The sequence below is a fragment of the Paracoccidioides brasiliensis genome, assembly GCF_000150735.1.
Source record: "Paracoccidioides brasiliensis Pb18 unplaced genomic scaffold supercont2.7, whole genome shotgun sequence".
Taxonomy (NCBI): domain Eukaryota; kingdom Fungi; phylum Ascomycota; class Eurotiomycetes; order Onygenales; family Ajellomycetaceae; genus Paracoccidioides; species Paracoccidioides brasiliensis.
Window position 1 is genome coordinate 1,471,832 of NW_011371364.1, and position 25,624 is coordinate 1,497,455.

General features: G+C 45.6%; 7 protein-coding genes across 7 annotated transcripts; 3 read left to right on the forward strand and 4 right to left on the reverse strand.

Moving 5' to 3' along the window:
- Positions 1-143: 143 nt before the first annotated feature.
- Positions 144-5,914, forward strand: PADG_06164 (ion-transporting P-type ATPase SPF1; the record flags this gene model as incomplete). The annotated part of the gene is made up of 6 exons (XM_010763073.1): positions 144-607; positions 673-1,212; positions 1,757-1,777; positions 1,860-5,151; positions 5,226-5,362; positions 5,449-5,914. 6 exons carry the CDS (start codon positions 144-146, stop codon positions 5,912-5,914), a joined length of 4,920 nt encoding a protein of 1,639 aa, XP_010761375.1.
- Positions 5,915-6,703: 789 nt separating this feature from the next.
- Positions 6,704-7,581, reverse strand: PADG_06165 (uncharacterized protein; the record flags this gene model as incomplete). The annotated part of the gene is made up of 4 exons (XM_010763255.1): positions 6,704-7,007; positions 7,113-7,231; positions 7,305-7,363; positions 7,437-7,581. The coding sequence occupies 4 exons, from the start codon at positions 7,579-7,581 to the stop codon at positions 6,704-6,706; spliced, it is 627 nt and encodes a 208-aa protein (XP_010761557.1).
- A 211-nt stretch (positions 7,582-7,792) lies between these two features.
- Positions 7,793-11,592, forward strand: PADG_06166 (uncharacterized protein; the record flags this gene model as incomplete). The annotated part of the gene is made up of 4 exons (XM_010763256.1): positions 7,793-7,962; positions 8,082-8,223; positions 8,298-10,964; positions 11,035-11,592. The coding sequence occupies 4 exons, from the start codon at positions 7,793-7,795 to the stop codon at positions 11,590-11,592; spliced, it is 3,537 nt and encodes a 1,178-aa protein (XP_010761558.1).
- Positions 11,593-12,029: 437 nt separating this feature from the next.
- On the reverse strand, positions 12,030-13,027 carry PADG_06167 (uncharacterized protein; the record flags this gene model as incomplete). Its single annotated transcript, XM_010763257.1, has 2 exons — positions 12,030-12,372; positions 12,477-13,027. The coding sequence occupies 2 exons, from the start codon at positions 13,025-13,027 to the stop codon at positions 12,030-12,032; spliced, it is 894 nt and encodes a 297-aa protein (XP_010761559.1).
- A 666-nt stretch (positions 13,028-13,693) lies between these two features.
- Positions 13,694-14,777, reverse strand: PADG_06168 (uncharacterized protein; the record flags this gene model as incomplete). The annotated part of the gene is made up of 2 exons (XM_010763258.1): positions 13,694-14,084; positions 14,164-14,777. 2 exons carry the CDS (start codon positions 14,775-14,777, stop codon positions 13,694-13,696), a joined length of 1,005 nt encoding a protein of 334 aa, XP_010761560.1.
- Positions 14,778-15,294: 517 nt separating this feature from the next.
- PADG_06169 (uncharacterized protein) lies at positions 15,295-16,003 on the forward strand (the record flags this gene model as incomplete). Its single annotated transcript, XM_010763074.1, has 2 exons — positions 15,295-15,878; positions 15,970-16,003. The coding sequence occupies 2 exons, from the start codon at positions 15,295-15,297 to the stop codon at positions 16,001-16,003; spliced, it is 618 nt and encodes a 205-aa protein (XP_010761376.1).
- A 7,017-nt stretch (positions 16,004-23,020) lies between these two features.
- On the reverse strand, positions 23,021-23,305 carry PADG_06173 (uncharacterized protein; the record flags this gene model as incomplete). The annotated part of the gene is made up of 1 exon (XM_010763075.1): positions 23,021-23,305. The coding sequence occupies one exon, from the start codon at positions 23,303-23,305 to the stop codon at positions 23,021-23,023; it is 285 nt and encodes a 94-aa protein (XP_010761377.1).
- Between the last annotated feature and the right edge of the window lie 2,319 nt (positions 23,306-25,624).

Here is a 25,624-nt window from a genome sequence, read left to right on the forward strand (position 1 = left end):
CCCCCACCACAGGGCTGATTACTTTCAGATCTGCTAGCTGTTCCTAACTCTCCCGCAGAATCAGATTTGCATGTAATTCAAGGGACTCACCAAGTTAAAGTAACAATCGACCTTTGGGATTAACCATTGCCTGTCACTACAAGATGTCTATTTCAACAAGCCCTTCAGCTCAAACCCAGAGGCAAGCAATCAACCGTTCTCTGGCGATTCAAATAGAAGGCGCTTATGTTGCGCGCCAGAGGGCTCTTCTCCGTTCACGTGTCGCACCATCTGAACAATTCGTTATTGATAGTGCCTCATATGACTCATTCAACGCACATTTGAAGTCATCAGAGCGTGTCCTTGTGGTTCTTGGAGCTGGGTTATCCGCCGCCTCTGGAATTGGAACATATGTGGATGAGGGTGGATATTGGAGAACACACAATGTCCGGCGATTAGGCACATACGGGGCATTTCGCGAGGATCCAAGCTTGATATGGTGGTTCTATAGTGATAGGCGCAGGGAAATGATGCAGGCAGAACCCAATAAGGGACACTATGCCATTGCAGAGTTGGCTAAAAAAATGGGGAATAGAATGTTGACAGTGTGTCAGAACATTGATGGCGAGTTGCTCTCATCATTCTTGTCAGATGAATGTCCAAATATTCGGAATATTAACGTTAATAAAATAGTCCAGGTCTCTGTCCTCGTGCCGGCCAACCTGAAGCTACTACTGTCTATCTTCATGGTGATTACTTCACGTTTAAATGCAGTTCAGAGAAGTGCACATACACTCGCCGGGACGAAAATGACCCAATTGTCCCTGCCCTCACCCTCCCCAGCACTCACTTGATCTCCGATCCCAATTATCCCCTTCCCCTAGTTCCGGAAGAATCGCTTCCCCGCTGTCCCGCATGCTCCTCTTTACTGCGCCCCTCTGTGACCTGGTTTGGAGAAGCCATGCCCTCTACCAAAGTTAACAGGATCGATGACTGGTTGCACCGTGTTGACAGCGAGGATCAAATAGACTTAGTACTTCTCATTGGAACTGCTGCTACGGTTCATCCAGTTCTATCGTTAGTTGTCGAGACAAGAAAGAAAGGCGCCAAAGTCTGCGTAGTAAACCCGGACAAAACCTCTGCGGAAAAGGTCGGCGGCCTGGATGAGGGGAATTGGTGGTTCAGGGGTGGTGCAGAAGAAGTTTTGACAGAGATTTTCAAAGGAGTAATCGGGTCTGAAGAGTGCTCTAGTTCAAACATTGCATAGGAGAAAGGGAACTGCAAGTTTGAAAGCAATCGAGTTGATTCTGTTGACCAAATCTGGCATTTTTGAGGCATCACATATTGAGGTTCAGTAAATTGTCGGCAATAGACTTTTCTAAGTCATCCATAAACTGCCTGTCAAATAGTTGTCTGTCTTTGATCTCGCGTCCCAAGGACAGGTTGTGCATACATGCATATCCATCCATACATACATATATAGACGAATGGCGGCTGGAAGTGAAAAAGGATGGAAACTAGTACGGAAACCGTAACGTAACTAGTTAATATCAATTAATTGATGACATAAGCCCTGGAAAGACCACCTGCGCAGAAATCATTTTCGAGGCGTTCAAGATACACAACAGCCACAGCTTCAATCAACCCCAGAGGTGGCATTTCTGTGAGCCTTGTGTTCCGATCGTTTTTGTTGTATAGCTGCCCCTTTGATATATATGCTCCTCATGGGAGTTGGGCTTCGTATACTAACTTTATTCTCCTGATTGCGCTCCTCCAGCGCTCTCTCCGGCAACATAATGTAAGTGTGTGCGGCCATATATGACAACGCCGTTACAATAGAATAAGGCTGATATTTTATTTTATTTTAAAATTTTGCGAAGGCCGCGCCTTGTCGACAACTCCCAGATACGATCAGCCTCGCTACATAATCCTCTTCCGCTTCAGCTCCATGCCTACGTTTGGCCGTTTCTGATCATTTGGCCTGTCTTCTTTGCCGTGTATCTCTCTCCCGAACGATATGACACCTACATCCAGGGATCAGAATGGACCTTCGTCTGGGCAGGAACCATATTAACCCTACAGGCTCTAGTATGGCTTTCGACAAAGTGGAACGTTAGCATCGATGCTCTATTCACGACGAGCAAGGCAAAATCGGCCCATTCGGCCAAGCTGATCAAGGTTATGCCTGTTGTTAACGCCGGGACTGCTGAAATTTGCCCTCTATTTCGAGAAAAATACGGCGGAAAGGATAATATCTCTTTTCTTTTCCAGAAGCGCCGGTTTCTATACTCTCCGGAGAGAAAGTGCTTTGCACCACTCTCGTACGCGATTGACGCAGAACCGAAACCTCTCCTAAAGACTTTCCAGCAGAGCCGGGGATTGCAGACGGATAGGGAAGTTGAAGAAATTCAGAACCACTATGGAGAGAATACATTTGACATTCCCGTGCCTACCTTTACCGAACTGTTCAAGGAACACGCCGTGGCGCCCTTTTTCGTGTTTCAAGTCTTCTGCGTTGGTCTCTGGCTGTTGGATGAATATTGGTATTATTCACTATTCACCCTTTTTATGCTGGTAGCTTTCGAGAGCACGGTGGTATGGCAACGGCAAAGAACCTTGAATGAATTCCGAGGGATGAGCATAAAACCATATGACGTTTGGGTTTATCGAAAAAATGCTTGGACTGAGATTACGAGTGATAAATTACTCCCCGGAGATGTTCTGTCAGTCAATCGGACAAAGGAAGACAGCGGTGTCGCATGCGATGTTCTCATGATCGAGGGCAGCGTGATCGTTAACGAAGCTATGCTTTCTGGCGAAAGCACCCCTCTCCTCAAAGATTCTATCCAACTTCGACCTGGTGATGATCAAATTGATCCGGAAGGCCTGGATAAAAACTCGTTCTTATATGGCGGCACCAAGGTGTTGCAGATTACGCATCCCAACTCTGGAGATTCTCTTCCCAATGGTATTTCCCCCCCTCCCGACGATGGTGCCGTTGGTGTCGTTGTGAAAACTGGCTTTGAGACCAGTCAAGGCAGTCTGGTTCGCACCATGATCTACTCTACGGAACGTGTTTCAGCCAACAATGTTGAAGCTCTACTCTTCATTTTGTTCCTCTTAATATTCGCCATCGCCGCTTCTTGGTATGTCTGGCTGGAAGGTGTGGCAAAGGATCGAAAACGATCCAAGCTCCTATTGGACTGTGTCTTGATTATCACTAGCGTTGTTCCTCCTGAACTGCCAATGGAGCTGAGCTTGGCTGTTAACACCAGTCTTGCTGCTCTCAGCCGGTTTGCCATTTTCTGTACCGAGCCTTTCAGAATCCCCTACGCTGGACGAATTGATATTGCATGCTTTGATAAAACAGGCACTCTAACGGGTGAGGATCTATTGGTTGATGGAATTGCAGGGCTTTCCTTGGGCCACGCTGGCGCAAAGGTCGACAAGCATGGAGCCCACACTGATATTATTCCCGTCGAAAAAGTCGCGAATGAAACTACCCTTGTCCTCGCCACAGCCCATGCCCTCGTAAAATTGGATGAAGGTGATATTGTTGGCGATCCTATGGAAAAGGCAACCTTGACTGCTCTTGGATGGGTCCTTGGTCATGATGATATATTGACAAGCAAGGCTTCCGGGTCATCACGTCAACCAGGTCGGGCTCTCGATTCCGTTCAGATCAAACGACGATTCCAGTTTTCTTCCGCTCTAAAGCGCCAGAGTGCCATTGCGACCGTTGTAAGCACCGATCGACAGACTTCGAAAAAACTAAAGGGAACGTTTGTTGGTGTCAAAGGCGCCCCTGAAACAATCAGAACCATGCTTGTTTCTACCCCTCCCCACTATGAAGAGACGTTCAAGTACTTCACTCGTAACGGCGCCCGAGTTCTCGCTCTTGGATACAAGTACCTCTCAACCGAGTCAGAGCTTGGCCAAGGGCGAATTAACAATCTGAAAAGAGAAGATGTGGAATCTGACCTACATTTTGCTGGATTCCTCGTGTTGCAATGTCCATTGAAAGATGATGCCATAAATGCACTTCGGATGCTGAATGAAAGCAGCCATCGTGTGGTAATGATCACCGGCGATAACCCCCTCACAGCAGCTCATGTTGCTCGCCAAGTAGAAATTGTTGATAGGGAAGTTCTAATTCTTGACGCACCGGAGAACGACAGTTCTGGCACAAAACTTGTCTGGCGAACTATCGACGATGGTTTTAGTGTTGATGTTGACCCCAGCAAACCTTTGGACAGTACAATTCTGAAAACCAAAGATCTTTGTGTTACAGGCTATGCGTTGTCCAAGTTCAAAAACCAAAAGGCCCTCACTGATCTACTCAGACATACTTGGGTATACGCTCGTGTTTCTCCGAAACAGAAGGAAGATATTCTACTAGGCATGAAGGATGCTGGATACACGACTCTTATGTGTGGTGATGGTACCAACGACGTTGGTGCGCTCAAACAAGCTCATGTCGGTGTCGCTCTATTGAACGGCTCTCAAGATGATCTGAACAAAATCGCGGAGCATTTCAGGAATACAAAAATGAAGGAAGTGTACGAGAAACAAGTTGGGTTGATGTCTAGATTTAACCAACCAGCTCCTCCGGTACCAGTGGCTATTGCTCATCTGTATCCTCCGGGACCAAACAATCCACACTACGAAAAGGCAATGCTCCGTGAAGCACAAAGGAAGGGAATTACTGCCGCCACTGCAGGTCAACCAGGTCAAGAAAACGGAATCGCGACTATCACCACCCCAGGGGCGCAAGCGATACAAGTGTCCACCGCAAACTTAACACCCCAGCAGCTACAGAAGCACCAGGCGTCAATTGCCGCGGCGGGTCTCGCTGATAAACTTACAGCCTCAATGATGGAGCAAGAGTTAGACGACAGTGAGCCTCCAACCATCAAATTGGGCGATGCTTCAGTTGCCGCGCCTTTCACTAGCAAGCTTGCAAACGTGATCGCAATCCCGAATATTATCCGCCAAGGTCGATGCACATTGGTTGCAACTATCCAGATGTACAAGATCCTGGCTCTAAATTGCTTGATCAGCGCATACAGTTTGAGCGTCATTTATCTTGATGGTATTCGATTTGGTGATGGACAGGCTACCATCAGTGGCATTCTCATGAGTGTGTGCTTTTTGTCAATCTCTCGTGCGAAGGTATGTTTTCCCCAAGGATCGCTGTTTCCGCCTTTTCTATAGACGGAGTTCTTACTTACACGTCATTGAAATAGTCTGTCGAAGGCCTCTCCAAAGAACGGCCACAACCGAACATTTTCAACATGTACATTATGGGATCCGTCCTTGGCCAATTTGCCATCCACGTCGCAACACTGATATATCTTTCGAACTACGTCTACTCAATAGAGCCGTAAGTTCACCTCATCCTTGATTACCTTGAAACATAGACTTACAAGTTTTGAACCCAACTAACCCGTCCCCGGTTTCATCCAACAGGAAAAAGGAAGTTATCGACTTAGAGGGCGAATTCGAGCCGTCCCTCCTCAACAGCGCCATCTACCTCCTCCAACTAATCCAACAAATCTCCACCTTCTCCATAAACTACCAAGGCCGTCCCTTCCGCGAATCTATCCGCGAAAACCGCGGCATGTACTGGGGTCTCATCCTCACCTCAGGCGTCGCCTTCTCCTGCGCGACAGAATTCATCCCAGAACTCAACGAGAAGCTCCGCCTGGTTCCTTTCACCACTGAATTCAAATTTACGCTGACGGGACTGATGCTGATAGATTATGTTGGCTGCTGGCTTGTTGAGAATGTTTTGAAGAGGAACTTTAGTGATTATAGGCCGAAGGATATTGCGGTGCGGAGACCGGATCAGTTGGCTAGGGAAGAGGAGAGGAAGAGGCTGGAGGAGGAGGAGGAGGAGGAGGAAAGGGAGAGGGAAAAGGCGAGTAAATCTTGATTTGATTATAGAGATGGTGTTTAGATAGATGTTTGAAGGTATGGGGAGGAGTTATCTAATCTTATTTTTTTGCTTTCCTTCTCATTTTCCCTCTCCCTTTCCCCGCCGCCTTTTTTGGTTCTTATATAAAATTCTCAAAGTGATGCGAGTCTAATGGTATGGTATCCTGTACGATGTCTTGGTTTCTAATTGAATCTTTCCCTTTTTTCCCGTTTTTGCTTTTTTTCTCTGCTCAAATTTAGACAGGGAAAATAGGTATATATAGATATCTCTATCCTTCTTATCTCCTCCCAATAATATTGAGAGAGGAAAGTCTTTTGGCATGACCTTTTATGTGAGATTCATGGATTTGTTTTGTTCTCCTATTTCTTGTTTCATGTTACCACTATCTTTCTTCCTAGCACATACGTTTTCAGGGCTATAAGACGATATTATTCACTGTGTATGTGTGTCCATGAACACCCTGGGAAACTGGGTCATGGCGATTTGATATTGTGGCAAGCGTAGCTATTGATACAAGATCTACTCCCAAGTGAATTATGTTGGATGGCACCATACATTGAGAGATAAAAATATATATAGGCATCTAAATTCATAAAATCAATTGATATGTATGTATATATATACCTGGGCAATTAAACATACATTATGACAAGTCACGGTTGCTTGGTGTGGCTAATAAAGGAGAATTTATCGTTATTCACATCTCAAAAATGATATAAAAGGTCGAGTACGAAAATAGTACCAAGCGAAAAAGAAAGGAAAGAGCTATTCATCTATATCCGTAAACTATGAGGCCGCTTTCTTCACCTCTGGTGTCTCCAGGAACTCCTTGAGAATTGAAACTATTTTCTCCAAGGAAGTGGTAGACAGCTCCAGAGCAGCCTGGGACTTGACGGAATCATCACCCAGTTTCGCGTAGAAATCCTTGCGGTAAGGGGTTGCCCCCATGGCAGCCGTAAAAATGGGTTTTATGAGGAAATTGTGATATGGTTTGAGGGTCTTACCGTAGGCTACACGGAACGAGGCGGAGAGTTCGTCTGCGGGATTCGAGATGTTGTGGCGGAGAGCTTGGGCGGTGAAGTCGAGTCCCCTATCTTTTTGTTAACTAGGGTATCAATTGTCTTTCCGGGCGCCTTTGAGCCTTGTAGTGGAGGTAATAGTTCAAAGTGTTTAAAAAATGCAGTGATCGACGTACCGCACTAGCCACAGCAGGCCAACGGTGGCGGTGTTCTTCTTTGCTTTTAGTTCATTGAGCACCAGCTCTTGGAGAGTCTCAGATTCTGCTGGTGCTGCAAGTTGTCTATCTCTGATTTTCTAAGAAGGGATTCTGCAATTAGTGCCAATTATATAGTGAAAATGGGAGCGATGAGGTGGTATGGTTGGTTACCTTGATATTGCCCAAGAGGTCATTCTTGACGGGGGTAAAAGCGACAGATCCCAGAAGATCTAACAGAAATTAACATGAATTAGCCTTCACACAGCAAAAAGAGCACCTATTGCATATAAGTGGGAGATATACCAAAGAGCGTTGTTAGAGACTCAGCGGCTTCGAGGAATTCGGTGGTTGAGATGGCGTTGTCGTCGGTGATACGTACGTTGTAAAAGCCCCTGTTGAGAGTATCGAACCAGGTGCCTCCTTGGGGAATAACTTGGGTGCTAGCCATGGAGATATAGATAGATTCTATAGGGGTATATCTATCAAAATAAACAGGACAATCTCATTAAAAGCAAGTTCTGTAGAGCAATATATCTAGAGATATGTCAGATGAACGCTTAGAAGCGTTTGATGTTTCGGCCGAAGGACAAGTCGCTACTTTAAGTGGGCAAGTTTCCTGGGTGCAAATATAGCAAAAATGGCGGCAGACTCTGCAAACAATGCAAACAATGCAAACCCTACAAACAGTACAAACAGGCACGGTAGAAGCCGACGTCATAGGCGGCTCTGTTTTGCGCAGTTCTACGCAAAAACTTTTGACGTTCAACGCCAACTTCAAATTCACTACCTCCGGCCAACTCCTTGTCCAACTTCATCCTCACGGAGTCCGGTATGTAGAGTGTTCGTTCGCCACGTAGAAGCCTGCTGTTATGCTGCCCTGGAGGCTTTGCTTTGATGGCACGTTTTCCGTGTTTACCTTTGTTTCCTTGCTATTTCATTCCACTACAGTGATAGTTCTGCAGAACCCAAGAAGAGTCCCAATATGAGTAATCCCCAGGGCTCCAACCTGCCGTCTCCAACTCAATCAGGCGCTGGTACCGACGACGGACATTTCGGGTTGGGTCCTGATTCATACACATCACAGAGACTGGTGAGTTGCCCGTCTTGACCAAGCAGTCTCGTGGCAAGAAATAATATATGCTTAATCTCTATGTCTGTCTCCAGCGACATTCCTCTCACAAACACCTTCATATCACGAGTCGACGAACATTTATTGGCCCAATACCTTACAGCTGGTTACAGCCCCACCGTAAAACATGGTATAAAAAATGGTTGGGGTTGAAGAATTACTCGTCGCGGGCGGTAACCTTCTCTGTAGACACATCGTCAAATCGTGCAAAGCAACGTCAATTGACTAGCTTTCTTAGTGTTTCAAATAGAGTTATTCAGAAGCAGAGTTTCCCTCAACCAGAAGACGTATGTGATGACGAGCCGGTCGAAACCACGCCTGTGGCCCCTCTTGATGCATCACAAGTAGCACCGGTTCCAATCGACCAAGGCCAGGACCATCAGGAGGGCCAGCAGCAGAAGAACCCCACTCCGCGAATAGATATTGAAAACGAGCAACGAGCGAGCTCGGATCACAAGACTACCCCCTCAGGTCAGTCAGGTCCGATCGTGAGGACATCTTCAACAGATCATGGGAATGTAGAGGAATATTTTACTCCGCATGAATCGTTACGGGAGACGAGTGGGTTTAGGCTTCTTTCGCCCACTGACATGCGAAGTCGGCAGTCCGAGTCATCAAATGCGAACCAGATCGTTCTTCGTCGATCTGAGCAGGTCGATGATCCAGTCCCCAGCCAAGGCCCCAGTCAACCAAGTGAAGAGGCTTCTTCACCCTCGACATCTGAATCCTCACCCCTGGATCGAACAGACTCTACTCAGTCCTTAATATCCCATAAACAGCCAACTTCAGCAAAACTAATATCAAGGGGGTCTTCAAGGCGTCTCCAAGCGCAATTATCTCACATTGATACTGTTCCCACCGGAGTGGGAGACATGAATCAGTGCCCAAGCGACCACCGGATGTTAAGTCGTATAGCTTCGGGAATTTTTAGATTCCAGCATGATGGGACCACTGCCGACACGCGACAACCCATGTCATTTAGAAAATTGCGGCCTCGAGAGGTGCTCAAAGACCGACGTCGAAGATTATCACACGCCCGCGATGGTGAAATCATTAGAGCAGAACGAATGCTGGTTCGAATTGATGTCACAAAACTTCATTCACTTCCTCATGATTTCAGTGAAAACAATAGCATCAAAATAGAAACCCGAACTTTCGAAAAATGGAGGGAGTTCCTTGTTGTGTGTCGCCGGAGAGCTGATGAAGAGACTCCTATCACCTTGCAGCTCTACAAAACTAGAGTGATCCCTCAGGTGCAAGTCTCCCAGGTGAAGAAGAGTTCATCCCATGAGATTCCCCTCACCTTTGGATTTACGAAACTCAACCTGTTTTCGTCCCTTGATAAATCAATCGTGCTTTGGCACCCTGATGAATACGGGACTGTGATGTACATCATACGAACGAAATCAGCGGCTCATTCAATGGAGTGGTACACATTTCTTCGCACAACCCTTGGATGGGAGCGTCCCACTCAACTGGTAGTTCATGTCCCCGACCTTGATATTGCCGTTCTCATCAATAACCCATTTTCTCGCTTAGAAAATGATCGCAGCCATATCGGCCAAGATGATGATGAGAGATCCTCAGCGCTTCTTAAGACTGTGGCTGATGAACAGGAAGTTGCAGCTGGGGTAATTAAAACCTGCATGAATACATTATCAGAATGTCCTGAGTGGGCTTCTCTGCTCAAAGCATGGCCAGGCTCCGAAAAAATGGGTTTGGCTTGGCGAAGGTACGATAGGTTGGAGTGGGTGCATGGAGCAAATGAAGAACGAATGTATGGAACAATTGCGATGCAGACATCCCATGAGCTCGAACTACAGCCCAAGCGGCATTACCCCACGAGCATAAAGCGCACAGGAGAAGAAACAACAGAAGAACCGTCCCCAGTTGAAGGGTTCTTAATTTTGCTTACATCACAGAAAGGAAGACACCAGCGGTTGGGGAAAGTGTACTCTCGACGACTCTATTTCACCTCTCAGAATCAATATCTCTGCTTCTGCCGGCCAGCGAAAGCCATTCCAGCACCTCCACCTCGATTATCAACTATTGACGGGTCCAATATTCCAAGTGCGTCACAACTTTCCAAGGATACTCCTATCATCTACACTATCGATCCGTATCCCCTTGAAAATAAAAGTATCTCATGGCTTTTGAGGGGGGGGCAAATTTCTCGAGAACGGCACGATGCCGAAGCATACGCCGAGAGCAAAAGGAATCTGGAAAATCTGGAAAGATCTGAGGGCTACTTTGATCTTTGTCGGGTATTGGAAGTACGGATTGGTCATCAAAACCATTTTCCTGAAGAATCACATATCAATGGGGGTGATGTTGAATTCCACGACGAAGCGAGGGATACTAGACAAATAGACGGTCCAGAGCATCAGCAATCCCAATCTAACCGATCGTTTGACTTGGTGATGAGTGACGGACTTATTGTAAACTTCCGTGCCTATGATATGCAGACAAGGAATCAATGGGTTGAGCGACTTTCCGCTCTTGTTCGATACTGGACTGCTCGAACTCAAGACGATATAGCCATTATGAAATCCGTCCGTCGGCAAAACCTAAAACAACTGAATATAACCGAGGGCCAAGAATCCAGGGTTGGGCAATTTGCGCAGAGCTGGGAGGTGTCTAAAGCACAGGCATCGCCAGAGCTGTTCAACATGTGCGGAGTGTCGGGATGTCGAGCAGTTAAGGTAGGCCTCATATTATTCACAGCGGATAATTAACCATGGCCTTAGCAAACCAATCTGACCCTCAACTTAGATGTCTGGTAACTTGTATTGCAAAATCCGTCGCCGATCTGCATTTAGAGACTGCAGCGTGATCCTAACTGAAGGCCAAATTCTTACTTTCCAAAGCCATCTCCGTAAACTCTCTGGCCAAGAAATCCCGCATACTCATCAAGAACGCCAATGGGCCCTAGATCTCCGTGACTGTTATATATACAGTGGCCTAATAACCAGCTCTGACCTCCTTTACCAAAATCACACCATCGACACTAATTTACCAGGCCAACGCGCTTCGCCTCGTCTCTATATCACCGATGGATGGACTTCGTCGGACGAGGATATAGCCACGTGCTTCGTGGTCTGGTACAATGCGCGGAAGACCGTTTTCCGTAGCCAGGAATGGCAACATAAGGGGAATGCCCTGGCACGGACGAAGTGGAAGCGGGTATCTGCCTTGGGAGTCCCAGGGAGATCTATCGTGTTCAAGGCGAGAAGTAGGGCTGAGCGAGATATGTGGGTGTTAGCTATTGAGACGGAGATTGATAGACTGCAGCAGCTGGAGGATATGCGGATTATTTCCAAGGACCAGTGAGCTACCTCTATGTCGGTCACAAATTTCTCTTGGGCGAGGTGTTTCCCTCTATATTTTATAGCAACAGACTGCGCTGAGTACAGTGTTTCTTTTTCTTTTTCCGGGTGCATACACGTGCACTTTCAATCCATTCCGGGTTCGATTGATTTCATGGATGAGGATTGTTAGCCGCCCTCCGGATGCCTGCTTCTTGTGAGTGTACTCAACACTAGCGATATTATCTCATTGTATCAATACATCTCCATTACTCAATATTCGATATTCAACCGGAGAAGAGGGAATTTCCCTGGGAAAAAAAAAAAGCATCTCAAGCCTAGCAGCTGGTAGGCCTAGCATTCCTTTCGCCCTAGAAGAACAATAGTAATAATATACATGTACAGAAGGATGTATGGAATAATATAATACACAGATCCACCACTCCCAAATATCCTAAAATCTCACTCCCCGTCATATGGCTTCTCAATTGCGACCGCATTCTCCTGAACCCTCGGCCGCTTCCCCGCGCCCTCCCCGCCTTTCCGCGCCCAATCCTCCCACCTCAACATCCTCAGCTGCGGCCAAAGCACACACATTACCCGCCCCGAAATCAAAGTCATCGACACGGGGCCATACGTATTACTATCCATCGTCTTCTTTGGATCGTCCATATCCCCTTCGACCCACACATGGTTCCAGGGGACGATCTGTGAGCCATCCTCATTATGAGAGCGCGGAACAACGCGATCGCCTGGAAGGGCTACTATGCGTTTTACGGCGGGTTGGGATGGGTTGAGGTAGGAGCTGTTTATATGTTGGGTTGGTATAAGGAAACCAATAGACGAGAAGAAGAAAAGAAAAGGAAGGGTAGGACATATAGATATATTTATGTATGTATATCTACTTACGGGAATGTAATGACCATCCCCCTCCTCAGGTCCCTCGCCGGATTCCACTTCTTCACCAACATCATATCCTTGACTAAATGCGTCTCTTCATATCCCTCATTCAAGTAGGGTTTCATTGACGTCCCGTTCACCCACATCACCTGCACGACGTGTTCGGAGAATAAGAGAAGTCCGCCTGCTGCAAGCAGGCCATAACTACCCCAGCGAAGAGCTGATTTCCGGATGGTAGTGAAGCAGAAAGAACTGGAACTGCGGGGAGGTGGCTCGGGTTGTGACGAAGATGCTATCTTTTGCGGGTGATTTAATGATGAAGAGGGGGAAACAGGAGAGGAAGAGGAGGAGGAGGAAAGTTGTTCTAGGATTTTAGCGTATCCTGCCGGGTCGAGTTTGCGGCTTCGGAGTTTGGTTTTCACATATGTTTTGTCTGATGGGGCGTCATATGAGGACAGAGAGGGAGATGTGGGAGATTGTGTTCCTTTCCGTGGCTTTGGTATAGATCCTTTGCGAGCGGGAGGGGGTTTGACTAGGGAAGGGCCTTGTTCGGGAGGCATGGCTGGGCTGTTGGCGGACCCGGCGGGTTCAAGATCGGAGCGCTTGTTGTTTCCTTTGTTCAGGCCATTGTTGCCAGGAGGTTGGTTAGTAGTCAGCTAAGGGTATTGGGGTTATAACAGGTGGTTGTGGGAGGGTGTATACAAGCTCAATGCGCAGCGGAGATGTCTTTTGCGACGGAGTATTCAGTGTTTGCTTAGTTTGTTCTGTTTGCTTGGTTTGAGGGGGGTTAGCTGATCATATGACATCATTCACGGGATCGATTGTCTCGGTGAGGAAGAGGACTATTTCCACTGCATACAACCATTCTTGAAAACTAGATTTCTTTTTGTATTGGATATTGGCAGGAGGGTCTTTCTTGGTTATTTAATTCTCTCTCGATGTATTCATAGTTACTCCTGATAGGACCAAGACAAGACTCATTGCAAGCAACCACTGAATAGTTAATGTAGTTCATGAATAAAGATGAACAACACAAAACGCTCCCAGTTTCCTACGCCTAATACGCCTAATATTGCTCTGATCCATCCGTAAACCTTTAATGTTTTCCACATGAAGGGGTGGGCAATCATATGATAAAATCAAAAAGTTGGGAAAATCAATGCCAACCAGCTAATAAAAACAAAGAACGTCAGAACATTTGTAACCTTCGCCTTTCGTATATTGTTTCATTTCTTCCCCTCCATAACGTCGCTCTCCTTGAGGTCTGCAGTGCTGGATACAACGCTTTGGACTTCGGCAGAAGAAGGAGGATCGTCCAGTTCAACAGGCTCTTCATCGAGCCGCTCTACCGCAGTGTTGGTTATATCATCCTGGTCAACCTTGTCCCAGTCATCCTCATTCTTATCGTCAACCTTGTCAAGAAATCGGCCACTGGAATCATCGGAGCTAACTTTGGCCTTTTTGGCATCCGGCTGGCCTTCTAGGGTGAGTTCTGAGGTGGGTGGGTCAGGTAGAGTCGCTGCAAGTGTTGCTGGCGAAGACGAGGGAGGGAGAGGTGCTGCAGTGGCCTCTTCCGTTGCCATTGAAAGATCTTGATCAGTTGGTGGGAAATACGCTCTGTGTGAAGTCGCACAGTTAGTTCATATTTGAGTCGTAAAAGAGATTAACAAGGCAAACAAGCAAACGAGCCACTCACGGAAGAAGAGCACGGTAAGCATTTACATCCTTTTGTTCAAAAGTGCAAAAGATTACTCGTTCTGGGGGAGAAGATCTGGCTTCCAGGAAATGTTTGACGGCACGAATAGCCACCTCCGCTGCTTGCGAACTCGGATATCCGTACACTCCAGTACTGATTGAAGAGAAAGCAATGCTTTTCAATCCATTTTCCGCGGCGATCGTCAAACTGCGCATGTAGCAACTGCGGAGAAGCGATTCCCTATCTTCATCCGCCCAGTACATGGGCCCAACTGCATGAATAACTTTTCTGCATGGAAGGTTATAGGCATTGGTTATCTTAGCATCGCCAGTCATGCACCCTCCCAAGGAGCGACATTCTTGCCAAAGACCACGACCAGCCGCACGATGGATTGCCCCATCAACACCACCTCCTCCAAGAAGAGATTTGTTTGCGGCGTTTACAATACAGTCAACCTCGAGCTTGGTTATGTCGCTGGTAATAAGACATATCGAATCATTAAGATATTGGGATGGGTTAGCGACGCAAGGGCTTTTCGAGGGAGCCAAATGTTTAAGCTTGTAAAGAAGAGATAAATTGGGAATTTCAGATATTGGGATGCGAGAAGACGCCATGATGCTCGCAGCTACGAAATACGGTCTTAAGTTGCAAAATTGCGACAACCGAAAGAGCGTTGGCAGAACCGGAGCTCTTCTCTTTGTGACTTGAGTTCGGGATTGAGACCGTTCCAGACGAGGAGCTTGAAGGAAGTTCAGTCGTTGAGAGCCACTTTGTAGAGAGGCCAAAGGGCTCCTAGCTCAACCCTTTCAGCTGACGGGATGAGCTGAAGCTGTTGGAATGAGTTCCAAGGGCCCTGTCGCGACACGTGATTCTGTATGGTTGGATCCGGTTGGATCATGTGAGCTTTCCAGCGACACAACATGATTGGCCCATTCAATCTCGACGACGCCACACGCAAAGCTGAGATCTTATCTTGATCTGATCTCGTATACAGAGAGGGCTTTGGGTCTCGACAAATGGCATCTGGTTCCGCGGCGTTCGTCCGAGAGATAACTGTTAAAGCAATTCATCTTTCTATACTGCCCATATTTGTGTGTCGAACGGCAAAACACCTAACATTGTCTCTTAAAAATGGCCATCAAAATTCGCCCGGCAACGGAATCAGATATCCCTCAAATGCACTCCATCTTTACCCACTACGTCCTAAATACAGTCATAACATTTCTCATTAACAAGCCCCCTCTCTCATACGTAGCGGATAAATTATACGCTACACGAGATCGAGGGCTACCATTTCTCGTTGCCGTGGAGCGGCCTGAAGGGGCTAACACCAGCAATGAGGTGGACGCGCAGGAGAAAGTCTGTGGATATACACAGGTGTCCCCTTTCAGGGGCCAACTGCTTGCATACGGGCCTACCGTCGAGCTCTCCCTGTTCGTCCATCCAGACTATCAGTCCCAAGGCATCGGAAGTAAGCTCCTCTCATCGTTGATAGAACTTCTGAAGGAGACGAAACATCGCGCCCGAGAATTTGCGGGCGATCTGGAGCATGAAGTCGGTATTCAAGACGGATTTCCGGTCAAGAATGTACTGGCTGTTATGGCTGTCGATACTGAAGGGAAGAACGGGGGCGAAGGCTTGAGGGAATGGTATGTTCAAAGAGGGTTTGTGGAGAGAGGAAGGATGAAGGAAGTGGGATTCAAATTTGGAAAATGGTAAACTTTATACATGCCCTTAAGGCCCTTGTTGTTGCTTAGCCTAGTAAGCTCAACATATGATTACTCATTTCACTGATACTTTCTATAGGGTTGACACGATATATCTTCAGTACATCCTATAGTTGTTGTTGTTGTTGTTGCTTATAACTGTGCTAGATTGATATCAATTTGTTATCCTGGTGTCGATTAAAGCGAGGGGACAAGAGAAATCAAATAAAATATTACCTTGGTAGAATGCTCTTGTTCACCAGCCACTGCATGATGGAAATATGTTGGCCCTTGATTGGATTGTCGCATCTCGTGCTAATTCCCAAAATGGAGTCAACCTCGGACTTCAAACACGTCAACTGTAAATCAACGGACGCATCTATTTCCATGTTGTATGCTGCTCTCTCAGGAGGGGACTCAGGCATATAAGTTGACAGTAGTCAAAGTCCGTCAAACAAGAGAACCACCAACAAAACACTTCGACGAATGTGACGCACTCAAATTCCAAGTTTGTACCTTATATAGAACCAGGAAGATCTATCATTCACCACGACGACACTTCAGAATATACTTAAACACAAATTGATATTTAAAGGGTCGAGCAGACTAACCGATCTGTTCAGCAGATGGATTAGTTATAAATCCCCGTTCCTGTCAATCGATGCCTGTGTATCTCATGCAAGAACGAGACGGTGGTGACTTAAAAGGGCGGATGTTGGAGGTGTCCGACATCTCCCACCCACTTTGAATTTGAATCTCCCACGAAGGTGAGGCTGGTGAGGGTCCGTTGAGTACGTCTTCTCTGGGAAGACTCAAGTACCCCTTCTCACTTAATCGGCTTGAGCATGTGAGAGATATTTCACTAGTTGGGGTCAGAGCTTAAAGGGGGAAAAGAAAAAAGCGGTGGGGGGGAGAAGTTAGGATCTATGTGGTGTCCCGCTGTTAACTCGAGTGAAATTTGGTAATATGAGTGAGACTTTGCTGATTCCAAAACAAATCAACTCAAGTAAACGCAAATATCAAATTGAAAATCAAATGGCATGATTTCCAATTTGCGAACGTTTCTCGAGATACATGACATTCTTTGGAAGAGAGGTTGCAAGGTCGTTGGTTTGAGGGGTTATGAAGATTAACTGAAGAGAGATCAAATGACAATTTTTGCCCCTGACTCCTTTCACAACAGCTTCATATCTGTCAAGAGTCTTCCAATGTTGTTACGATTTGTTGATCCACTCATGAAGATTTTTCGGTCGGTTTCTGGAAGCTGTTTCAGCCAGCCACCACACGATCTTGCCACGTTGTGGTTGCGGGAGATCCATAGATTTATTCTCCGACATTTCTTCATTTCTTCTGGTAGCAAAATCAAGAAATAAGATTACATTGCATGGAAGGTATAACTAAAAAACGCTGACTGAAATTCCGTGTTTTCATTCCAGGGTGATAATATATTAACCGTTTAATAACCAGGGTTTGCAAAGTGACCTTTTATCACGGAGATTGGGCGACAGAATTAAAGCCACAGTTAAACAACTCGGATGTGGGCTGATGGAGTACAACATGCTTCAGGTTTAACCTCAAAGCTGACGCTTACGGATCTTTTCCCAGCTTCAGAATGCTTATCAAATGTCGGTTTCATTTCTCAGAAGCCTTCAGAAAGTGGAGAGCGTGACGGCACACATGCCTACATTGCAACAAATCGAGGACAGGATTGCCTCGCGCTCCATAAATAAGAACGATACAGAAATTACTCTTTTCACATCTCAACGCTTCGGCATTTATCTCGACTATCTGTGCAATCCTGCAGTGTGAGCCCCTGATATCAATAATTCTCTGCCAATTTGGTTTGCCTGGCTAAGTCTGAGCCAGGGGCATTTGAAATCGCCATCAGTTTAAACACCTCCTGGAGATTGGCAGATCTTCTAATGGAATGAATTAACAAAGGTAACCTGGTGAGAAAGTCTATCGAACCATGCCGTTACCATCTCTCGCTGGACCGTCGAATATGTCTTACATAGGATATCATTAAACGAGTGACGGACAGAGTAATGGAAGCCAGAGCAGACGTGTTAATTAGAGAACAATTGTCTAGTGATCTTGCTGTCATCCATGCAACGTAGGCAAGGATCCAGTAAGTCTACTGCGTATTTCCCTCGCTTCATTATTCTCCTGGGCTAACAATCATCCAGGCACTCACCATCAAGGCTGTGAGATTTTAATCCAACTCTCAGTGTGCTGGAACCAATACCTTCTCACCCGCCTAAATCCATTCAGCTCAAGATGCGATAATTGGATAAACAAAATAGAAAGGGGCCAGGCAAACATCCAGGAATCCCGAGTCAGCAGCGCTTGAACAGGAGATCATCAAAGAGATCGAGCAGCTGGGTCTCGATCCACATCCTATTTCCACCAGCCAGGGATCAAAATCCCACCTGAATCACAATTCCTGATCCCCCTTCACAGCTAGCATCCTAGCCTTCCAAAGACCACAAATAGCGAATGCAAAGGGAATCACGGACCCAGTGTTCATTATTCATTTCTTCCCCCAGTCAAGACAACGAGCCGAGCAACCCGTCACATGCGGCGTTAGAATTTACCGGCATTTATTGTCGAAAACTTCGAGCCACCACAGACATGCCAATAAAAGAAACGAATCAAAGGCCACGAGCATCAAATGCCCTTCCAAGTTTGCTTCTCTTGTCCCAACATTCCCTATCCCTGTATCCCTGCGGAAGAATATGATGCTCCATTGTTCCACTTTCCAGTCCGCCAGGGTGCGATGGCAAAATGACAACTTGTCTCCCCGGGGACCAATTTTTGCGCCTTTGACCCACACGACTAACATAGCAATGGGTATTTACCTACCCTTCAACGCCAATGTAATCATTACAGGGGCTATCGTTTCCTGTCAAGATCTCCAAGGATGACGCCCAGAAGATAATCCAACGGCAACTTCATCTGAGAATCAAAATATCTGAGATTAAGTAAAGACCAGAAGCCAGCATTAACTTCCTCTCTTCGCTTAGTCGGTTAGCTCCATATGTGGTGATATGCGAACCGTCATGTAAGGTGGCTCATGACACAGTCATTTATTTCACCCCACAGCTCTCGCATTTTAGCGACGTGCTTTGGCGATAGAAAAGGAAGAGGACGTCTTAAAAAAACTATATTATCTGAGGTCATATGTAGAGAGAGCTAGAGGAATAGTCAACGACTGCATTGAAATAGTTAGTGGACACCTTCATCAGTGTTGCACATGCATCTCTAAATTCAGGGGCAAACGCAATTGAAGCTGAAGCTTGATTCTCCAAGGTCTTCCTGTTTTTTTGCTCTATCGTACTTGGATCCGCGACACAACTCAAGATAAAGGTCCCTTCGTCTTCAAATAGTTCAATTGATGGTCTCCGACTTGCACCCCTGTTTGGAGAATTTCAAATACCGGCAGGTTTGTCTATGGAAATGAGTATCAAATATCCCTGAAATGCAAATAATGGGTCACTGAAGGCGAGTAAAAGGAAACAAAATAAGAATGTTGACGATGAAACCAGGTTGGCGATTCCTTGATTGCAAGTGTTTTCAGTACTTTCACAATCGCCGAGGAGCCAGCCTCAAGCAACTTTGAGGAGATGTTAGTATCCGAAATGATTGCGATGCACCTGCACGCAGAACGCGTTGGGAGTTATACGCAACTTACAGAATCTGTGCATCTATAGGTTGAATATCTCCTTCTGTGCAACTGAAAAGCTTATATTTTATACAAAGCTTTAAAAAGGTAGAGAGAGTACTTAACAGTTTTCGTGATACACAATTGTTGGTTTCATATCACAGGCAGCTGTCACTCACGCTGTGAGATTAATCAAATCACCACAGCTTTCCGTCAAATCACTGCCGTTTCCGATGACATGCTTGGATGATGTATGACGAGTCCCTTCTAGCACATGAGGCTTGTGTAAGATGGGTGAATCGCTCACAAACTTATAGGCCGGGTTTCCTGCTGAATCTTGTTAAGAGCAAGGATGAGTGTGATTGAGACTTGTAGCCCATGGACGTAACAAGGAAACAATCGAGAGGTGTGTATACACATACGTAAGTGAGCATGTATTGTTTAGTTTTGTATGTATTTAAACTCATCAGGTTGAGCACAGCATGTAATAATACCACAAGGTGACGTTGTAGATCCAGCATGCATATAATATTCCGTGTGAGACGGCATGGGGTAATCTAAGGTAGCATTGTTGGTCACCACAGGGACAAGTTTCTGAGGGATCCGCCTCACCAAGGCCTGATTGCCAAATGTATCACTGTGCGTTTGCAGGCGTTAAAGAGATTTGCTGTCAGAAGTTGCAGCAGGTTTATTCTTTGGTTCAACCGGTTAACCTTGCAAAATAATAAAGAACACCAGCTGGCATTTTAAGAGGAGAAAGGCAGGTTTTGTAGACGCGGAAGAACGAAAGTGGATACATGCAAAAAAGTTAACTGAGGGAATGCAAAACGGGAGAGTCTAGTTTTGACGGGAGCGGGAAAGAATTGTATGAAGAAGAAACGAAATTCATAATGCAATATCGGGAAGGCTGCAGAACTGATGAACTGATGACCTATGTATGGCATTTTGACCTCATTGTATCCATCCTGAACATACAGATATTAGAACTCCTAGTGGTGTTGGAAAGCGGATGAGATGCAAATAGTGATAAATTTTACCACATCGCGCAAGATTGGTGCCATGTAGCATAAACTGCGTATGCCAACTACGTCTAGCTTGTGATATCCTGTCCATGAATGTCAGAGGTCATACTGAAGTCCTCATACATATCAACAAGCTCTGCTTGCTCCCGCATTTTTTTTTCCCACAGGTCATCTCATGGCGAGGTTCGGGATGGTCTGCAGAAACCTGGACTGCCAAATTTCCTTTGAACCACTGGACAGGGATTTCCCAAGCGTCAACTCCCCTTGCCAGCCCAACCCTTGAAAACTGATCATCTCCACCTATGCAGTAGTTCCTGAAATCACGAATGCGGATCTATGCGAGAAGTCAGCTCCCTTCTCTCGCATGAATATTTGAAAACATCGAAAAGACCTTAGCCCGAAACGGATTGAAACTGGCAAGCCAATATCACGGCCCTTCATTGCCCTTCATTGCCCGTCGTCGTACTCGATACACATGGTAAGAAGCAAACACTTCGCCGAAGCCCCTGAAATTTTCAATTTCACTCTTCCCGTCATTTACTCTGATCTCCACATTCGCCCAAGAACCGCTCTCTTCATCTCCCTTAACATAGATCAAGAAGTTCTGTCCTTGGCACAAAGTTTGACAGGGGTAAGAAGTAAACAGACCAGGACATCCAGGTATTTGATGATGTTTTCGGCACAGTACATATGTTTGCATACAAATCGGAATGTGTTCCATCTTGTATATCCTATTTTTGGCACCACCACCCTAGATGCTGCACCTTCGCGATTCACCCTCTTCATTGCTCTAGTATGACCTTGTCCACACCCAAGCAATCAGTCGGGACGGATGTGACAGGCGCGGGGGCCGGTATGAAATTGTGGCGTTGGGGACAAGTCGTCCCTGACTGATGAGACCAACTGAAGGAGAACCTTGGGTCGTACCAATTTCCCTATCCTTGATGCAGAAGCACCAGGAGATCTCGATTTTCCAACCGTGATATCTCAAACATACTGGAAGTTTGGAAAATGAGAAACCTGGAAACAGGAAACAGATCCTGGCAAGAATGTAACCCACTTGTAACGGCAAAACAGACCAACACGATCTCGGGAAGCCTGGTAAGAAATTAAAATACAGAAAAGCGGAAACTTGTTGACGATGGAGATGTCCACAGACGCCACTTTCTTGCTAAGAAAACCCTCCTCATGACAAGCCCAAGATTAAATATGGGGCCAGCCCACTTTGTGCTCCACATCGGCATTTCACTTATCCCTACAGCCAGTCCGCATCAACAGTTGCAAGCTCGGCACTAGGGCTCCCCTTGCTAATGCTGGACAAAAGTCTGGTCTTCGAGCAGATTATTCCTCCTCGTCATTCTTGATCAGACCCTCAATTCAAACCCAAGAAGAAAGGCGGGGACTGACCCTTTCCTCCTCTTCCCACACACCCCCACCCATCTTAGAGCTATTCCCCCAATCCACACCACGCTCGTTCTCACGCTACTGTCCCAGGGACCCGGCAAGACATGTTCAAAAGTGCCGCGAGAGATATCACGACTAAAGTTTCGGGATTTGGTCGATTGACCCACGAACCCACGATCAACAAGCCTTCATGTAACGGAAGATTTTCTCTAATAAGATGGTGAAGCGGCTCTTCTCATTGGTTCAGGGTGTGCTTTGGCCCAATTACAGCCTCAGTATTTCCCATTTTTTGGACACTGCGGGTCATCAAATGCAGGAGGAAACATTGCCTGTATCATCTAGACCATCGTACCCCTGGCGTTAGGATTGATGTTGAACTGAAAACAAATATGTTGACAAAGTTAAGGAGAGGGGGCGGAAATACTTGATTCCGCAAGCCAACTGCCTAACTGATAGTAAGAGAGGTTCAACCTTGGAAGAATCATCAGGGGAATGCAGAAGAGACACCTAATGAAAGAATCCTGTTAACTAATGCATCCTGTGTATAAAATCTGTTGGGCAAGAACTTCCAACATAGGGCTATTGGAGCTCGGTTCCGTGAAAATGAAAAGTGTCCATTGAAGGTTAGAGCTCGACGATTCATCCCCTACCTGAAATAAACTCAAAAGATCTCGGGGTCCTTTCTGTACAGGACTATATCCTTGAGCAGCCTCAGACAAGAAGAGACTTCAGCGCATTCTCAGCAATTCCACTCCAGTTTAACATGGACCTTTCTGTCAAATAAAGGGTAACTTTGGAGAAAGGGAAAAAATATCGCAAACATCTTGATCTGTGTCCTTGTTGGAAATACTGTAAGACGCCCACTCAATGAGACAAGATTAACCATTAGTTACAATGATGAATAGTTACGCATTACGACCGCATGAAATACATGCACTTTGCCATTTAATCCCATCCCCCTGTGGGCGGAAACTTGGAGAAACCACTCCAGGGAATGACAATCCTTAAATCCTCGAAACCAAGGGTCTAAAAACACAGGAGAAGTGAAGGTTACTAGACAAACTCTACGAACTGTTCGACCTAGCCTCAACTCTTCTATCCATGCTTCCCTCGTCTGCAATCTTGATATGTTCCTCTCTGCCAACACCACGTAGACAAAGCAGTGGAGGCTGTTTGCCTGCAACAGATGTTGTTGCATGGCTTCCAAGGTTTACACAGACATTATCGGTCCAATGAGCAGCTTTGGATTCCCAGGTTCCCTGCACTTCATCATTTCGCGTATCGGAGGGTTTTCTTGCACCTTGATCAATGATCGCGGACTGATCCTCTACAGTGCTGGAGGGTCCCATAAGCTTGAATGTAGCACCGATAAACGGCGGTAATAATATAGTAAGTTCTATGTTTGTTGCATCGCGGCAAATCTGACTTCAGACTGACAACAACACATGGGTGACCCGGGTGACACATAACCACCAAATTTCCGACTTGAATAATTCGAGGAGCTTCCAAGAAACCCCTGCTGGTTTCGCTTGACAAAATCGATTTATTTAGTTAGTTACCACAGTCGCCAAAAGGTTTGTCTATCAAAGTTAATTGAACGAACGGCATGGGTTTGGGGGCTGCTCGGGAATTACATATCCACGCAAGGAGTCCCGAGCGGGTAAGAAAACTCAAGTTAGTAGAATGCAATGCGTTCAAAATCCAAATCAATATTCATGCACATACAATTGTTTTTGAAAAAAAAAAAAAAAAAAAAAAAAAAAAAAAAAAGTTTCCTCGACGAGAAACTACACTGATAACCATGCTTAAAATGTATAGTTAGTTAGCTGGTTGATTTATGACCGGGAAGTAAGCATTTGTGGCCCCCCCTGTTTTGCTTACCCTGTTCGCTAAGATTTTCTAGAAGATATTTCATCTCCGATGAAAATCCCCTGCTCCACCATGTCCATCCACTTCGACCCTTTTGTCGACTTTCAAGCCTCAAGTTTTTGAGATCTCACCTCCTGCATCTTAAAATAGAACGAAGATCACCGACCCCATTGCTTCAGCCAATGAGTACCTGTGAATAATTAGTTTTTTTCCGTATCACGGTATCATGGTATCACAGTATCAGAGAATCGCACAAAACACATAAAGAAAAGTGCCAATTAACATTCCGCTGCTTCAAGGGATATCGATCATGGTAATGTTGTGGAATGTAACGATTGCTGGACATGTATAAAATCCACATAGCGGAAAATCATAAAAACACACTGAGGTATTACTCCCGTATCAACCGTCAATGGACTAGACTCTCAAGTTAATTTATCGGGTTCTTTTAGCGCCCTTCAAAATACGAGAGGTTATTGCCGCCAATCGGTCAGATCGAGATAAGGATCTTGATTATTCAGATGGTGGGTGTAACAACGGCTGCTTGCGTCCAGTAATGCGGGAGGGCTGATGCCGCAATGCACAGGGTCGTCATATTCATCCACACAGCTCTCCTCTGAACAACAACAATAATAATATGTACCTGTGCATTGCATCTCTGGGCACCCACTTCCCTTTCATTCGATTTGTTTCCGGGGACTCGTATTCAAACTCGTTTTTTTTAATTTCTGTACGTTGCCGCTAATTTTCCTAGCCATCACTTATTCTTCAGCAGGAGAATTAATGATGCAACAACGGCTTTGCAATGACATGCTGTTCATGCATGTGTGTGTTCCCGTCATTATTATATCTTGCGGCCATGTACGGAGTGCAGTACGGAACATTTCAACCATATATGAAGATGGGCAGGCACATACAACCTTGCTGATTGTACAGGGGGCATCATCATCATCCATCTCATATCAGAATAAAACTGAAATATAAAACCCATTGCCCTTAGCTCGATGCGGGAAGCTTATCTGGGCAGGGGAAAGAAGGCCAAGGAAGACGGCGATGTTTGAATTGCGATCTTCCAATGCACTATTATCATTACTGAGTACCTGAAAGAAACTTCAGTCCTGGCCGGGGGAAAGCGTGAAGAGTTGTATGTATACCGAAGTGCCTGTTCGAGAACTGCATTATTGGTCGAGCGCAGGACAGTAAGACTGGATGAGATCAAGATCTCCCGCACAGACGTATTTCAGAGGCAGAGAAAACCAGGACACAAAGAAATGGATTGAAAGGCGAGTTTTTTTGCAACAAAAACTACTCTTGCTTTCTTTTTCTTGGAGGAACTGAGATTGTGATACAAGACATTTTTTCGCAGCACATGATGATTTATTGTGTTAAAAGAGCTCATATTGTTTAGCTATCATATCATATCTTATGACTAAAGCAAAACTTCCCAACACATAACCAGTGAACAAGTCATCTCCATCTTCAAACTTTGCTTGCAGATAATATTAGATCATATATCTTAATTGAGGCTCCTGTGCAATGAATATTGAGATCTTGGGGTCTCAAACAATTCTCAATTTTCATCATTTTCCCCTCCTCTATGATAGACGAGTGACGAAAACGATTACCACGGATTGTTTGCTCAGCACATGCAAGCCAAAACAATATAAATATAAATAAATATAAATATATAATAAGAAATAATAATAAATTATATATATATATATATATATATTAAATAAAATAAACAAAAACAAATATAAATTAAATTAAACTAAAAATAAATAAAAAAGGACCTCCAA